Here is a 19507-nt window from a genome sequence, read left to right on the forward strand (position 1 = left end):
AAAAAAAAAAAAAAAAAAAAGCCAAGTGAATTGAATTTAGGAATTTCAATATTTCAGATGAAATTGTGAAATACATCATCAATATCAATTCTTTAATTTATTGTATAATAACATAAAACATTTAACAACTGATTATTACAAGGTGCAGTTAACAATACCCATTTCCTTTTGTCACTATAAAGGTTACATAGGACATGTTTTATGGTAATACATTGGTACTTTCCCATTTCTTAGTTTAAAAATAAAAGTTTCTTTCATTACCCCCAGCTATATAAGTCTTTCTGCTCTCTTATGACTGAGTTTATCAATCATATGCTTTCCACCTTTTAGAATGTGTTAAATTTATTATTTCTTCAGACTTTCAGTGAAAAGAGAAAACAAAAATTTTGGTGTAAAAAACATTAATTAAAAAAACAAAAAAAAAACAGTGTAGGTACTTTTTTTATGCATTCAAAGAAACAAAAATAATAGGAAGTGTATTTCATTTTTATTTAGTCAGCCTAGGAAAGACAGAAGAACATGTGACTTTCCAAACTTAACAATGGAGTTAACATTCATCTGATAGAAAGAGAATCTCTGAATTGTCATATACAGTAGTATGGCACATTAATAAGTGGTATGATGGTTGTCAGGGTTAGAATAGACACAGATATTAATATGAAAGGTAACATAGATACCTCAACAATTCTAGAGTCAATAACTGTTCCACAATAACACTTGGAGTGAAAACATGAGTGCAGTTTTGAGTAAGGTTACACAAAGTATTTCATAAGAGTTTAAAGGTAAATTGACAAAATTTGGGAGAATGTAACATAAGTGACACAGGCATATGAAATGATTTTTAGGTTTAACTATATCAAATTGGATTAGATACAAATTCAGTTGTTCAAAGGAACACTTTGGTAGAAGAGGAACTTTGCTATTTTGGGATATAGTTTATGTGTGGAGTGCAATACTTTAATAGTTTTCTTATTTTGCATAAATTTGGGAACTACTGAGAGCAAAAGCATTTTCTGGTCTAGCTTTTGTTTACTATAAACTGTCCTCAGGGAATAAAAAATTATTTAGTCTGTAGGAAACTGAAAAGAATTATAAAACTTCTGTCAAACAGTTAATGTTGGGCATTTGTACTTTCACTATCTATCAGAGGATGCAAATGCTGCTATGTAAAGTAACTACTTTAAATGTAATTTTGTTGCTAACATGATAAAATTCTGTTATCTAAGAAAACAAAACTCACCTGATTCCCATTGTATTCTATATTGAAGTGCAAATGAGCCCATAAGTATATTTTATGATGGTGTGGTAGAAAGCCTCCTTCTTCGAGATGCCCTATAAAACCTCTAACAGGAATTTCATCTGAAACAAAAGTGATAAATTAAATACAACAATATGACCATGATTGAAATGTTATAAGATATTGTTTCAGAAATGGAACAACTAATAACTTGTGTTGTTTTCCTAAAGATTTTTTTACTACAGATTTTCAACTAAAGATAATAGCTTCTATTTCTCTATATATGTAAGATGATATAACTAAATATATATAAACAAACTCTTGTTTGGTCTATCTTTCTAAATGTACTCTGTGACTAAGCAACTGTAGATTCTAACCAAATGAAACTCAGAATATAATATGAACCCTTCTCACAATTTTCTTTTGGATACACAGAAATACAATGCTTTTCTAAATATGATTTTTTGTTGTTGCCTTTAAATCTAAACCTCTCTCTAAAATTATGTGCGTGTGTACATACACATATATTGACACAGGAATGCATGCACACACACACACACACACACACACACACACACACACACATATCTACATGAAAAGATGTTTATACTCTAGTTTGAATGTAAATGGGAGGTGGAAAAGTTTAACCATATTAAAGAAATTAAAGAGAAATAAAGTCTGAAAAATAAAATCTGAAATAAATAAGTAAATAAATAATTAAAGCATACTTTAATATCTTTGAAAACTTTCACCTGACTGAAAGACACACCAATTTATATAAACTGACATCACTTTGTTTTCACACTGTATTCTTAAATCCTGTTGTTACTAATCAGGAACAGTGCTACTATAAGCATAATTTTCAGCTTAATATTCTCAATATTCTATCACTATCATGCTTTCAGTATGTCCTTACATCCTTTTATCTCCCATACACTGAGTCCTAAATGTCAGTACCAGAGGGAAATACCAAGCAGAATCAATGTTTCTTATTAGACAATACTGTGGTGACTTCTAGCAAATAGAAGTAAAGTAATTGAAAAAGAAGCAAGAAACAGCAGTAAGAATCTTAATATTTCCTACATGACTGGCAGCTGATATCTTACTGACAGCCTACTGATCATCATGTTAGTGTAAGTGGAAGACATTGAACTAGAAATGGTAAGTAGTTGGCTAGCAGGCATTAATATGAGCCACCTATCATCAGGTGGATAGCCATTAACTGTAATCCTGCACTTATAATACAGAGTAACATAATGCAAACAGCAAGTAGACATGTCAGTAGTTTACTTCAAAATGGTCAAACAATGAAGAAAAGAAGGCAAACAGAGGTAATGCCAATAGAAATCACAATAGAAATGCCTGGTTTATAAATTTTAAGTTAATCCCCAGTTCACTAAAAGATTAAATGTCAAATATGTTTTGCATTATTTCAGTTAAAATTTTAAATATTTTAGTCTTTATAATATGAGTAAAAAGTTGTTTTTTTTATCAATGCTTTTCTATATAAGTTTGCTTGTAAATGTATTTCATGTACTATTTAAATATTTTTCATATAAACATTTAAATATCATATCCTTTTAAATAGCTTGAACAATTGTACCTACTAACAAGCAGGATAGATACATGAGATGATTTAAACCACAGGAAATAAGAAGGAAGATTTAAAAAATTTTCAACACAGAAGTTTCAGAGTAAACAAATGGCCAATGAATTATCAGAATCAAGCAAGGTTGGGATATTGAGCCATCTTTTTACACTCAATCTGGCACATGAATGGGATAATTTGTTTATTTTATGTTAGATAATGACCGTAGGGGCTGTGATACATTTGTAGTCATTCTTACTATTTTGGCGGATATGCTGAATATATACCCACTTCTTTCTGTTTTTCTTTTTCTTCAGATTCATGTTTTTTTAAACAAATTCCAATTTTGCCAAGGAAAACAAAAAGTATTTCAAAATTTTAAAGTTCTCTCACATTTCTTTTGTTTTTGCTTTATCCAGAACCTCCTTTTAATTCTCCAAAGAAAAATATGGAGATTATGAAGGAAAGATTTTTCAAAATTCCATTTAAAAAAAAAAAAATGATTTCCCAGCCCATCTTCTAAGCTTTTGGAATAGCCACACCCATCTGTCACAGCAAAAATATGAATATTTTTAAATGCTTATTTATTTTGCATATGCATAGATGATTGTCAAACCATAATATGACAGTTAAGATGCCTCAATATGGTCACTAAACATGCTAGAAATGACAACCAAATTTCCCTCAAACCTCACCTACCTTTTGTTTTTAAAATAATTTCTCTAAAATTCCTATGTTTTCATCATGAAGATTTTGATTTTGCCAAAAAGACAACATTTTAAAATTTCAATTTCACTTATCCTCCAAGTTTTTTTTTTCGACTTTGAAAAATTTTTGGTGATGATGGTGGTGTTGTTGATGAATTGTATTGCATAATCTAAACTGTAGTTTCAGTGTTTTAGAAGGGTAGATTGGACCCACCATCACCAAAACCATTATCACCAGCATTGCCAATAACAAGAATAACACCGCAACCATCAACACTACCACTACCACCACCACTATCACTAACACAGACAAGACAACTACAACCACCAATGCCATTCCCCATCAATAACACCATTATTACCATCACTACCACCACCAACACCATCACTACCACCACCAACACCATCACTACCACCACCAACACTATCACTACCAACATCAACACCACTATCAACACAGTAAGCTCTCACACAAAATATCAGTATCATAAACACATTTTGTAAGGCAAATAAGTTTTCTCTTTTTTTTTTCTCATTTATTAAATTTCTTTTTTATCTGTTCAAAATAGTAGTACATGCAAATGAGAAAGCCTACTTAAAAAGTTTCATACAACAGAATTTATGGAGTAGGAAAGAATTTTGAAAAAGAAGAGTCTTTTAGAATTATAATTTCTAAACAAAAAAAGGTGATGGGGTGCAAATAATTAAAATTTTACAATCCTGTTTTTTTTTCTTTTAAAAAATTAGAATCTCTGTAAAATAAACAAAAAAAGAAGGGGGTATGACTGGTTTGAAGAAGATTTGGCTATTATTTCTAGCATGTTAAGTGACCAAACTGAAGTCTCCTAAATGTTGTGTAGTGGTTTATTAATTTTTTTCTTTGATCTTATAGTAACATCTATGCATGTACAAATGAAAGGGACATATTTAAAGTTTAACAGGATTTAATTTAGAGGAGGGAGATTTTATAAAATATATATTTTGAAAAACATTTTTTCCCAAAAAACAATTTTTTTCCTCAGAATCAAACTTTTTTTGAAAATGTTTTGATAAAATTATAAGCCACTGAAATTGTTTAAATAAAGAAAAGAAAAGTTTGAGGGAACTTATAACTTATTTCTAACTCAGACAACAGTGTTGAGGCCTTCTAAATGTTGTCTTGTTTAGCAGACATTCAAGAATGCATAAATGAAAGGCCATGTTTAATAATACCTGGGTAGTTGTACAGCAGGGGTGTAGTAACCTGAAAAACTGGGATGGTGGAATACTTTTTTTTTTTAAAGTAGAAAAGTGAAAAAGGGAAGGTTGAAATCTTGTACTTTCTTTGAGAAATCAGAATCCCTATTGTTGAAAACATAGGAATCTAAAGAATAAAACAAGAGATATCTTTTTACTGTTTTACATTTATTTTTCTATTTTGCAATGCTTAAATGGATCTATTGGAGCAGATTCTTTACTGTTCCTACTACCAAAAACTCATCTATTAAAATAGGAGAACAATTTTCTATTTGTAAGACAAAAGAATATACATCACTATACTTTGCTTAGAGATTACCCAAAGTAGCTGTGGTAATGATTTGAACTTATAATCATATGAACAGTATCCTAGTACCCTATGAATTAAAAGTATCTTTTATTCAAAGTTGTCTAGTGCTATTGCACTAAACTTGTATACTTTCAGTTCTTCTATACGGCACTTATGAAAAGGGTTTGCATATAACTTTGTGTAAGCATTTCTTTTATTAGATGAATACTATTTTCCAAGTAAAGTATTCCAAGACCAGAGGCTTTATCAAAAACGATATTAAAACAAAAAGAAAAAGAAAGCAATAACATCGTTATCAGTTTAGCTATATGCGTGGAGCCTTAAAGTTGAACAAAATGTGTATTTATGCTGTTTTTTTAATTTATAAACTGGCATGTCTTCTATTGAGCTTCATATCAATTCTTTTATAGAAAAAATTTATTAGATTTCTGATTGGGTGATTTATTGAAAGTAGCAATAATGTGCTGTTATTAAAATGCAAGTTTAATGACCAAAGTGAAATTGAATGAAATCAAAAGAACTTAAATTTTTATTGACAACAAAGGATTTCACACTTAAATTAGGCTATATTACAATGGAAAAGAATGAATATGGAGGATTTACAGCAATTATAAAGAATAAGATGGATATGAACCACTTATTTAGATAGTAAAGAAAGTGGCTGGACAACATTTACCTCTATATATAATAATTGCTGGGATAAATGTTGGTTCATTGATTTCTCCAGTCATGCTTTACATGAGAGAGAGAGAGAGAAAGAGAGTTAAAAAAGAGGTAAAGGGAGAGTTAGTATAAGAGTTGTAAGACGAGTACATGCATAGGTTTGGTGGCAAGAGGAGGAGGAGAATAAGTAAATGACAGTTAAGGGAAGAGTTTTATTTAATTTAATCTAAGGTAATAAATATTTTTCTGTTGAATATTAGTATTAATTTCATCATTTTGTATAAGCATCAAGAAATTTAATAATAGTTAAACTATAATTATTACATGTATAACATATTTCCTGATATTATCCACTGTGGTAAAAGTATACTTCTAAACTTATCCATCATATGACAGGTAAAACTCTTCTTACATATAAAAGAAGATGCATACATTGGTGCAGATATATAATTGCAGGCTGGATGGAAATGTTTTGAAATTTAATAGTAAAAAGAACTCAGAGTAAAAACCAACCAAGACTGAGGAGTATTTATATAAAATTTTAGAACATTTAGCTTGACAGATGAGATAAGGTCTATGCAATATGGAAGGATCTGTACTGCAGATCTGTCACAATTCTTTCCATTTTGGAAGAATTCAACATTACAACCATTTCATCACTATATTTCTAACAAGAATAAACTCTGGAATGTCTTAAAGTGCTAAAATAATTATGAATTTAAACGGGTCTCATAAACAACTGACTTATATACAAGCAGAAGGACCTGGTTTCACTTGGGTTATAAATTCATAAGTCTTAATGCAGTACTCTTTGCTTGTAGTGTAAGATTAGTGTATTTCTCAGAAAGTAATACTTTTAACACCCAATGGTTTTTACACTTCTGTACATTACATGCACATATTATTCACGGCTCTGGAGGTTGGGACATTGCAGGGAGTTTAACCTTTCTACTGCAGCAGCACAGCCCAGGTGTCTCTCCAGGCCACTTCCTTGCTTTACAGTGTATGCACTCAGTTATCATTGCACCAATGGAAACTTTAGTGTCATCTCCATAATTAACTGCTGGATCATAGTTGAAAGCTGCTTCATAGAAGTTGCTTCTTTGAGCTGTTGTAACTGCTCTTCCTTCTGCAGTGGAGATCAGGCGTGCATATCTCTGTTCAATACCAGTACACAACTGTTTTTTTTTTTTATGCGCAACTCTTGTCTCATCATTCTCAGATGCTCTGGCTGCTGTAGTGTGCAATCTGTTTGTTTCTTTCTTGACATGCTTCTCTCTTTTCAGCTGTCTCTCTTTCCCTCAACAGAGACATTCTTTTGGCTGACCTTGACACTGGAGACAAATCTGACACCTTCCTTCTAGGCAAGGTTATTTACAAATACACAAATACACCGGTACAGAAGAATGTGAACAATGAAAGTAACTGTAATAATATTTTTGGTACCAGAAATCGTTACGACAGTAAACTCTAGACTGAATGGTTGACAGAATGAAGAGAGAATGATAGAGTAAGAAATAGACAGAGAGGAAGTACAGTGAGAAATTAGATAGGGAACATGCCTCCCAAATATTAAAAATAGACATTTGTAACATCGAAAGAAGTTGAGTTATTGACAGAGTGAGGAAGGAAGAGAGAGAGAGAGAGAATAAGGAAGAGGAGTTGCTACGTCTGGCTAGTCACAGTTGTTACGTTAGTACCAGAAGTTGACATTGAAAAACCCTTTTAAAGAAGTTAATCTTATATAAAGCAATATTATTTATTTTTAATATAAAAATAAATGAAGACCATATTATTGTATCTCAAGTTAAATTATTCATGCACCCCAAGTATGGAACCAATTTGTGCAGCCGTTTTCGCGTGAAAAGTGAACACACAGAGGTCTATTTTATATATAAGATAAGTGTTTGAAGTACAACAAAATTTTTTTACGTAAATTTATAACGGACAAATGTCCATTATAAATTTAGTAGTAGGAAGTTTAAAAGATTTATTTTAATTGTGTGAATTTGAAGAAAAATTCAGACATGATAAAACATTTAGAGAAGTCATTAAAAGCAACAAAATGTTTTCTGTAGTATTTCAGTATACTCATTTAACATGTGAAACATGTATGCTTAGCATATGGAACATGTAGTTTTTTTGTAACAATGTAGCCCAAACATTCAAAATTCTAACATTACATAAATAACAACTTAATACATTTTATGAGAATGAAGAATTCGTTATGTAGATAATTATGTATATTTCTTATGAAATATTAATGTTTCTCAAGTGCTTTTAATCTTATTAATAAGCTCTCAGTTTCTTCCATATATTTGACTAACAAACTCAGCTTTGCTTTCTTTCAGATTCTTATCAAGGATGTATGGTACTCTCTTTTATGTGGTTTCATTAAAAATCACTTGATTACTTGTGTGTTTGAACTTGGCTGGCCAAGGAGTAGTGACAATGCAAATCAATTATTCTAAATGAATACAAACTAAAGAAAAAAAAAAAAATACAGCAAAAATGATAAAAACAAAACAAACTCTAATTTGTTCAGAATGTTTTTACCAAGAAAACAAATGAAAGTAAAAAAAGTAAGCTGTAATAAGTTGTGCAGTATGTGCAATTAGTTATTTGAAAGAAAGATTTTAAACTAGCATCAAACAATAGGAAGTATAGTAGCAAAATGAGTGGAATCTACAAAAATACTCTGTAAGCATGAAGAACTAATTGACAATAAATATAGAAGAGAAATCAAACCTAAAAAAAGAGAGAAAAAAACAGCAAGAATCTTCAATGGAGTTAAATGCTACAAAACCCTAGTAGTAAAGCTGTTTCATATATATATAGCTGCCAAATCAAAATAATGTGCAGCCTTAATAGCAGATTATTTACTTTCTGCTATTATAAATACATTTTGGTTCTACTGATAAAATTCCAAATCTTCCTTGTCTGATGTGGCACAAAAGGAAGTAAAATGAGCAAATAATCATGCAGTAAAAGTTTCATGTGCTTCATAATTGTATAATAATGCAGTGTTATGTTCTGTTGCCCTTGAAGTAAATAAAGACACCATCATCATTATCATCACACCTATTAAGTCAAAATACTTCACTACATTGTTCTACTGAATTATTGTGCACAGGTTTGTGTACCTCTGGGTTATACATAGTTGCTCATACTTTGCTATATATGACTTTACATAACAATAAGTCACTGATTTACAAGGGAAAGGAAATGGGATATTCTTGTTTTCCTTATAGAATGTATTGCTAGCAAACTAAAATTCTTTCCTTGGTAAATATTTTAGAACTCCACTTCCCACAAAGTCATTCACAGCTTTATCTCTTTTAATATCAACCTGTCTGAAACTACTCTTTGTTCTATAATACAAATTTTTGCTTTTAATGAGATCTAAATTATAAATTCTCCATCAAAATTTCATGTTAATTTATGTTCCAAATACTAGATTAATATTGAGTTATTTTATCAAATTCTTCACAGTTTGAAAATCATTTGACACAAATTAAGTGTATTTTAACAGAGATATGGTAAAGAAGGGTTTAAAAATGTCTAGGTTCAACACAAAATTATTAATGATATGATATATTTAAATTGATGTCGAATTAGGGATTGAATGGAAAGTCTAATTCCATCTTCAGTGAGAAAAGAACAAAGCTAATTTCTATTTAGTTAAAATGAATATACTAAAATAAGTTTAAATAACCCCAAGAAAGGCATGGTGTAATAGTAATATTTATTTCATCACATTTATTTATTTGTTGATTTGTCAAGGGTACCCAATGGTAGAAAAGTTAGGAATGCTACAATATTTCATTTTCTAAACTGATACTAAACACTTCTTTCAATATTTCTCCTGATCTAAAATCTTCTGAAATCCTTCCCAACCTACATTTTCCATTCAGTCAACTTCAGCATGCAAAAGCTATAGGCCCTGTGTCTATTCCTGAACCTATGTATTAAACAAAAATGACTTCTATTAAATCAGGATTGTTTCATTTGTGTTGCTTTTCAAATGGATTTAAAAAAATTTCCTGTACATCATTTGATAACATTCTACCTTTAGCAGCTACTCTAGTTTTTGTTTGCAAAGACAATCTAATTTTAAATATAATGTCCCTGTATAGTCATTGTCCCTTCCATTATTACTGATTTCTTAGGCCATCTGTATTACATTTAACATAACTTAAGGAAAGTGATATAGAAACAAAAGTCTAACCAAATTAGCTTTCAATGTATTCTAATATTTCAGTGCCAAACTAATCTGAATTATTCAGTTATTCATAATTGTAAATAGTTTGTTTTACAACATTTAGAAAGTATTAATGAAAAGATTATCCTGCAGAGCCATAAGTTATATACAGTTTTGACAATTTGATATGGAGACACTGTTTCCACTTAATTTTTGTTTCCTCTGATGTAATTCTTTTGTCATTTCTTATCAGGCAGATGTTTTTTCTTAAACTGAGTCAAACTCATATATATAAAAATTGATATGATCAGCTAAACATTTCAAGATTTTAAATTTAAGTAATACTCAAGGACTGCTTCTACTTCTCATATAATTGTTCAAACATTCAAGAATACTTTCTAGTTGGATGAATCCATGAGAATTTAATCAGACATCTAATCAGCAAATATTTCTTACAGTAACATATTATCAGTTGAATCAATGCATAAAATCTCACATAATTTACTTCCAATAATGTAGCTGATATTTAAATTATAATGAAATTAATAATCCAATTTTTTTTTACTTTCCAACATCAAATGATTGCAATAGTTCTAGCCATTTACAGTGAAATTGAGCAGCAGAGGAGAATAATAGTGATCCAGCTTTTCTTTAGCAACATGGATAGGAAATGATAACATCATAAATAGAGTAATAGCTTTTAGTTTCAATGGATACAAAATATGTTTAAGTCCTGGATTTATTTTTTAGTTATCAGTATGCATCAAAATGATATGATTTATAAAATATGGCTTTCCTTAAGCATTAAGCCAATCATAGATCTCATCTCATAATGTTTACAGGATTCATGAATTGATGTCAGTTTTTACAAATAACAAAAAAAAAAAATATGATTGAAACAATTCCTAAAATTTGATAAAGAATTATAAAGAATGAATCCTGAATTGCATATCATCAACACATATAAAATGCGATTCCTATTACCTATTGCTTTACAAGCAAAACAAATCTAAATATCCCTTTTTCTCTTATAAAAGATAAAAAGAAATTGTAAATAACTGAGAAAAAATAGTATATTGCGAAAAGAATAACAAATGCCTAAATATTCTTGACAGGATTGAATGACCAATAAAATTTACAGTGTAATCTGTATAAAATCTTGGAAGAACAATGTTTTCTTGCAATAGTTTTTTTTTAATACAAAAAAAAAAAAAAATTATAATAAATAATTTATTTTTCTGAAGGTAATTCAAAGCCAAAATTTAACCAGATAAAATATTCATTGGCAACTTAAATATGATTTGAAAAGTCAGGCTAAATAAACTTTAAAAAAATTATTAAAATATGGATACAGTGATATTGAATAAGGACTACTATAATTGGAAAATTTCAGGATACTGAATAAAGTGTTTATAAATTAAAGAGAATTTGTAAAACTACTCAAAACATTAACTTTATTGGTTTTAATTCAAGATTAATACTTAATGTTCATTCTTTAAAACAAATCATTAATAAGAGTTAATGTAAAATATCTACAATAAACTGTTATATTAAAAATTAAAAAAATAGTAAATCTATAGTTATCTAAATTATTTTTCGTCTTTTAATAATTTAAGAAAAATACAAATAAATAATGCTAGCTTATTCATAGTTAATGCAGTAATATGAACATTCTGGAGATCTTTCATTAAAGGATTGAATATCACATAAGGTTGAATATGTATCTGTGAATTGCAATTTTCCCTTTTGGTTAATGTTTAATTTAATGCTGTTCATGAAGGACATTTGTAACAGCCCTAGCACTGGAAAGGAAGTTATGGCTAAAAACAACAGACAGCACTATAAATACTGTCAAATAATGTAGTTGAAAGAGAGAGGAAGATAATGCAAATTCACCGTAAGGGCACAAGAAGCATTATCCTACATTCTAGCAGAATAAGACACCAACAACAAAGGAAATGAGGAATGATATATATTTATTTATTCTGTGCATTTGCTATGAAAGGTGATGGATATTGGATGTGGTTCTATGAATAAGGAAAGGCTTATAGAGCTCTGAGATGCAACTGAATCAACACCAGGAAAACAACCAGCCACTTAATCACATTCCAATATGGTGAACATAAAAGTCAGAAAGACTTTTTCCTCATCAGGAAGTGAGATAAACAGATAGTTGTAAATACTGAGGCTTATCCCATAAAAGAATGCACAACCTAACACAGGTTAGTAATTACTGAATAAGAGTGTGATGTGCATGTGTGCATATGTGTGTATATGTGTGAAGCAGTGAGAGAGAGAGAGTGGGGCTGAATGTTCGATCAAAGAGAATGAATCAAATAGGTCTAGTGGCATCTATAAATATACTTGAATCATGGTACAATGAAGAGGAGACATTCATAAAGGCAGCATAGTACAGTGAAAGTGAAAAAGAGAGAGTGGCAGAAAGGTAAGTGATAAGAGGGATTTGTGACAGAGAGATGAATAATAGAGATATTAGAGAGATGAGAGGGTATCAAAGAGACAGGACAGTTTGCCTGCATATACAAATGTAGCTTCCCAAATTTGAAGTCATTTTGATGAGTGCCATGCATGAAACTCCCAGCCCTTGATTCAGTTTGTAACTTCTAAAAATTAAAAATGGAAAACATATATACTTATATTTTGCGTTTTATTTATTGTTTGTCCTACAAAACTTACATATATATACACATACATATTCACATAAATATAGTAATGATTGTTTTCCTGATGCATCATTCAATACATGTGAGATTCACATTTATTTTTAAAAGGAAAAAGTTGATAATGACTTCAAAGTTTTGTCAGTTGTACCTCAGTTAAACTATCTGACCATTTGTAAGACTATGAAGTCAGTGTCAATGTTTTCCTATTTAATGTTCATGTTCCATACTGTCACAGGTTGGATAGATGTGTGTATTTATATAATCAATATTTAACGATGAGATTGTTGTCCACTTCCAGTGATTTTTATGGATTGGATGGGTTATTATATGCCAAGTCAGTTCTTTTGGGAGTCACTACTCTTATAGACTGGCACTCATGTGTTTCTTTTGGGCTTGGTTTCTATGGCTAGATACCCTTCTTATCTCTAACCACCTTACAGAGTGTACTGGATGCATTTTGCGGCAGACACAATAAAAAGGTTGTCATGTCAATGGCAAGACACATGTGCATATAGATTTGCCTTATATAATTTTACAAGTGATTTTCCATTTCTCCATGCTGGCATGGATTAGATAGTCTTCTCCAGCACAGCATCTTGCCATATGTTGCTGTTACTTCACATCTCCTTTGTGAGGTTCAACATCCTGAGATTAGCTTCTCTAATTTTTCTCGTTTTCCTCAATTTGTGGCAGTTTCCTTCTACTAAGATATCCTGACATTTCTTGACCCAACTATTATCCTCCATACACATAACATGTCCATACGAGCACATTCTCCACTCTTACATACTACATCAGCTTCCACTTGTAGCAAATTTTAGTCTCTACTCATTTTTGCACCATTGTTCACTCATACTAACACTATGCACTGAGCAGAGTATGCTGACCTCATTTTTCTCCAGTTGTCACCTTTCATTTACATTAAATGTTCAATGCTTTGCTAACATTTCAAACACAGGCATATTTACAATCTATCCCTCACTTGGAGAGGTGAAACCCTTGTCATCACCATGTGTAATATATAGCTCTCTAAACTTCTATTTAGCACCTGAATTTTCTGAGTACCTCCTTCCATTGTGAATTAGGTCACTTTAGTAAAACAATTCACGAACGACCTTCATGGAGCATTCTATGCACCTGAAAGAATTTCACAGGTGCTCTTACTATTTTCATTTTGAACATCTGTCATTTTTTAAGTCTTCCTCAACCATTGGCCTACTTGTGATAGTTTATTTACACTGATCTGGTAGCCTGTTACACTACCTCAATAAATTACATGTGCTTGTGTGTGTAAGACTGTGTGGTTGAGAGGATTCCTTTCTTACATTATCCTGGGTCTGATCCTACTGCGTAAAACATTAAACAAGTATCCACTACCATAACCTCAGTGAAATTATGTAGACAAAAACTATGCATAACTCTGTGTGTGTGTGTGTGTGTGTGTGTGTGTGTGTGTGTGTGTGTGTCAATGGGAAGAGGGGAGGAAGAGTGCACATAAATACTTTGTGGAATTTTCTTACATAAAAATCCATCTCTTCGCACCCAGGTTGACTTTGATACATGTCCTTTACAAGACTGTTTTAAATTACTAAAACACTTGAAGTCAGTGCTCTAGTATGGCTACAGTCCAATAACTGAAACCAATAAGAGAATAAAATAGTATTTCTGTGCTATTCCCAGTGGCTTCAAGTGTTATTTAAAAGAGGTACTATCACACCATTACTAGCTTTACACATCAATGTAATGAAGACTCAAACAACGACTGTTGCAAGGGTTGTGAAACAAGAATTGAGAGGCATGTGTATGATTTGGAATGTTAACATCTGTTATTTCAGATTCATTGTTTCTGAAGACAAAATCTTTTAGACAATAAGTATATATGTCTTAGGAGTAGGTTTTATAAACTCCAGCCTATCATTCTGAATTATGCAGGGTACCATTACTCTGTTATCGAGTTGGCATGGTCAGTCAGATGTTACTGAAATTGAAAGTGGTTTTCCTGTAGCTTTTCTATCATTTCATGATCAAATGTTTCATGGTTATTTTTATCATTGATGATGTTGTTTTAAATATAATGCTGTTTTTCACTGCTTGGAAGATTTCAGGTGTATAGCCTTATGCTACTGCAGCTTCAGTATATGCTAATTGGTTATTTACTTTATGCCTTTTGTCTTGTTTTTGCACTTCATGTAACTTGATAGACATAATGCAAATGAATATATAACTGTATACGCACATTTTATTTTAAATTAAATATGAAAACAGTTGAGATAATACTACTTAGTTTTGCAGCAGTGGGATACAAATTCTAAATTAACATTCATGAAAACAAAGGAGAAAAAGATAATTAAAACTGAAAACCTCAAAGTATGAAATTAAATTTTTACATATGAATAAACTTATCATCATTATTAAAAGTTTTAGAAAGAAAATATTTTTGATGTGATTCAACATATACATTCAGTAAAGAATTTTTAATTCTATTGCTAAATATGTATAGGCATCTCCTGTCTGCATGAAGTGAGTAAACTAAGATAATAGCAGTAGTTAATTGAATTCACATATATAAACAACTGTGTGCATGTAAAAGTATATGACAACAAAAAGTAAAGGCAGCAAGCTGTCAATAATATATATAAACCCTCATCTGTATCAGTTACTTAAAAGTTTTATACAACTTTTTTTACAATTCTCCTTTCATAGATCTTATATGAAAAAAATCAACAATAGTCAAGTCGTCACAACACTTCTTATATTTTCATCTTTAATGTATATGTATATGTTACTCTTCAATATGATTCTTCATAATTCATATGATAGTTACTTTTTATCTATTCTTTTTTTATCGTTCTCATTCATTTGCATTTTCAAATATATTTTGGAAAGTTTCTTATGTTCAACTGACAGGTTAAGTGGTTGTTATGTTTGTAAAGGTTCAATAAAGCTCCCTTTCTAGAATAACTTCATTGTTTACTGCTACTCTGCTACCATATGAGACAAGGTAAGTTTATAGCTACTTGAGAAGCAGAAGCCTATGTATAAGATGTCACTTTAGCAAGACTGACATAAAAACATTGTCCAATGCATGCTGTTAGAAATGGTTCACTTTACTTGGCTTTATAACAAGGAAAGTATTGATCATTTACAAAGCAGATTATTATTTCTAAGCATTTCCAGCTTTCTGACAACTGTGATGTACATTACAAATTTTATATATGATTTGATTTGGCTGATGATTTGCAATAAATATGTCAAGAAAAACTTGACAGAGATAGCAATAAAAGTTTTTAGTGATTAAGAAGAGCATATCTATTTATATACTTGTCAATAATACAAATATTATATAGATTTCTTTGTTCATGTTATTATGGAAAGTAATTATTTGATGTTGTTTTGTTGAACTTTTAAATAGTTACTTAGTCCTGATTTCAAAGAATTTAAATGAATGAAAATTTACATATATATTTTTCTTCATTCTGCTTTATGGGTAAGTAGAGAAATATTCATAAATAAGTTAAGATAGAATGTCTATTTATTGTTTTGATATTATCTTACTTCAGTGCAATAATAACTAGTCTTTAAATAACAATCAGAACAATGAATTTTCCATGGTGATAATATTTCAAAGTAAATAAACAAATAAATAAAATATCAATATCTGATATCTATATTACATAGTATACATTAGATTAAAATGTTAGTTTATCATAATCTTAAATTAGTATATACTTTTCATTAACATGATCTAGGGCCAAGATTTGCAATAAAACTAATGAGTAGTAAATTAAAAGGTTTCTCATCAATGATAATAGCAGATATACTATTACATTTTTAAATATAGTTTTTCATATTTTTTTCTCTGTGGAATACACTAATTGACACTGCAATTTCATTTATTTATGGATAAATTGTTGAAAGGCCTTCCCAATAATAACTTGTCAGTGAAAATGTGATTACAATTGATGGCTATAAGAGAAGTTTTGAGGCAGACTAGATATACTAGGAGTGGGTTTCAGCTCATATTAGAATATATAGATGTGTGTGTGTAAGTGTGTACATACAAGTGCAAATGTGTGTGTGCATGCATGTGTGTATATATGCACACACACACACATATATGTATACATATATATATATGTATGTATACGTGTGTGTGTGTGTGTGTGTGTGTGTATAAAAGGTGCAGGTATGGCTTTACAGTTAAGAAGCTCACTGTGCAATCACATGGTTATTGGTTTAGCCCCATAATGAGGCATCTTGGGCAAGTGTCTTTGACTATAACCTCAGACTAACCAATGCCTTGTGAGTGAACTTGGTACATGGGAACAGTGGAAGTAAGATTGTGTGTGTATGTGTGTACACACACATACATATATATGTATGTGTCCTTGTGTTTGTCCCACACCGCTGCTTGACAACAGGAGTTTGTTTGTTTACATCTCTAAGATAGCGATGCATCAAAAAATGTTGGTAAAATAAATGTCTGACTAAAAATAAAAAATGTACTAAGGCTGATTTGTTTGATTAAAACTTCCTTAAGGAAACCTCAGCATGGCTGCAATTGAAGTACTGAAAAAATAAAAGATATATGTGTATATGTGTCAGTGTACATAAATGTTTATATACATATACGTATATTTATATACACACATATATATATACATATATGAATGTGTGTGTAAGTGCATATATATATATATATATATATATATATATATATATATATATATATATAAATACACATGCACATATTGTATATATATATATATATATATATATATGCACATGTGTGTATGTATATATACATATACACACACATGTGTATATATATGCACAAACACATATATATTCAGATATACATACAAAGATAAACACACACGTGTGTGTGTGCGTGCATATATTTATGTATGTATTTATATATACATATCTATATGCATATAACTTCCAAAATAGAATTAGATAAAGGCCATATTTCAATAAATTTCATCGTATATTTTTAAAATCAAATTTCTTATGTTCACATATCAAAACATGTCTTTAAATAGTTTTATAAATATTCAAATTCTGAAATTATACAGGTCACCAAGATTAAGTATTTATGTGCCATCTTAGAAAAATCAGGAGATGTAGGCAGCAAGATCAGCCTAAAAAAAATCACCTGATACAATCTAGAAAAACAGAGCTTTGAACAAGAGCATCAAACTAACCCTTTAGCATTTAAACTGGCCATATCTGGCCAAAATATTCTACCAGTTTTATGTTCAAATCAGCCAGATCTGGCCTACCACACATACTCTACAATACAATTCTAGAAAAACAAAAACTAGTTACATCATCCAAATCTCAAAGCTGCAAGATAATACATGTTTAATTCAAAACAATGTGAATAAATAAATATTACATTTGACAGAATTATCTGAAAGTTGGACAAGCAAACAACACTGCCAGACTAAAATCATTTGAAATAATGTACTATTGAAGTGTATTGAGGATTAGTACGACTGACCATCAAACAAATGAGTCATTTGAGGATATGGAACAAACTTGAAGAAATGGGACTAGGAAGAGAATTTTTGGCAACTGTCAGGAAGAGAAAACTGCAGTATTTTGGGCAGGTCATCAAGGCCCAGAACCTCAGCACCCACATACTGAAGTGAGGAAGCGGGTGACCAAGAAGTCACCGAGCTGGATAACATCAAAGAATAGACCAGAAGTTCTCTGGCTGAATGTGCAACCATGGTCAGAGAGAGATGATGCATGCATTCATGATCTCCAACCCTAAGTAATATAGGCATCACAGAAAAAACAAAAATCTGAATTTGTTTAAAATATTGCTCATTTAGAGATATTATACAAATGTTTATTTGTTTTCTATTTACTTCTTCATTCAGATGCAAAACCTACCATTTTGCCTTATCAAGAAAGGTGTAAAATACTAATATATTTACTTACTTTGTTAAAATATAGTGAATAGAGATAGAGAGTGTCACAGTGGTGACAATAACTAATAGCTCATAAAATGCATATGCAACAATACATATCCATGTACATTGACTTACAAGAAAGAAGTTAGAAATAATCAAGTATTAGTAACCAAGGAAATATATTGTGTAAGATTTATGAAACAAAGCCACCATTTTGAGATAAGAAGTACAACTGAGTAAAAAATTTAAAAAATCTCCAAAATTCTTTACTTACTATTTCTCACATTGAAAATGTGACTCAACTGATGCTGATAAATAAAGTCAAGTGCTAATAATAAGCATTAGTAGGAAAACATCTTTTAAATTAAATGAGTAAATATTGATGATCTTAATGCCTAAAGCAAATACAGTGGCTAAGTTAAAAAATAAGCTCTCACAAAACATCAAGAGAAAAGGCTTTTACTGTCCTTTCTTTGTGAATATTGTAATGTATTAAGATAGATTGAAAAATATCATAAACAGCTGGGTTTTTAATTATACTAATTAAAATATTGAAGCATAGAAAGAAAAATCAGACTGTCAACATTTATCAACTGCATTTTCTAGTGTAATTGAATACATATATATACATACATATATATATATATATAAGTCAGTAAATAGTGGGGTTGTGTTAACCGCACGTGGAGAAATAATAGGAAAATGAAAAATAAGGCAGAATGCTAAACTGGAAGCATATTTTAATAAAGATTTCTAACAGGCTTTCATTGTGAAGCAAATTTTCAAGAAGAAGGAGAATGAAAATGTTTTTTACAAAGAAGTACAAAATGAAGAAAATAATATATAAAAAAAATAATATATAAAAAAATAAAAATACCAATACATTATATTGTCTTTGAGCTTTTGAAGTTCAATGGTAATTCCTGTATATAATGGTTGGAAAAATAAGGATGCATG

General features: G+C 30.2%; 1 protein-coding gene across 1 annotated transcript in view; it reads right to left on the reverse strand.

Annotated features, from left to right (window-relative positions):
• The window catches only part of LOC106873965 (transmembrane 9 superfamily member 1), a 59541-nt gene that overhangs the window by 22143 nt on the left and 17891 nt on the right, over positions 1-19507 (reverse strand). The window contains exon 4 of the mRNA XM_014921513.2: positions 1241-1359. Coding sequence (XP_014776999.1) covers positions 1241-1359 — 119 coding nt within the window. The remainder of the gene's footprint in view (positions 1-1240; positions 1360-19507) is intronic.

Source organism: Octopus bimaculoides, chromosome 10 (assembly GCF_001194135.2).
Source record: "Octopus bimaculoides isolate UCB-OBI-ISO-001 chromosome 10, ASM119413v2, whole genome shotgun sequence".
NCBI lineage: Eukaryota > Metazoa > Mollusca > Cephalopoda > Octopoda > Octopodidae > Octopus > Octopus bimaculoides.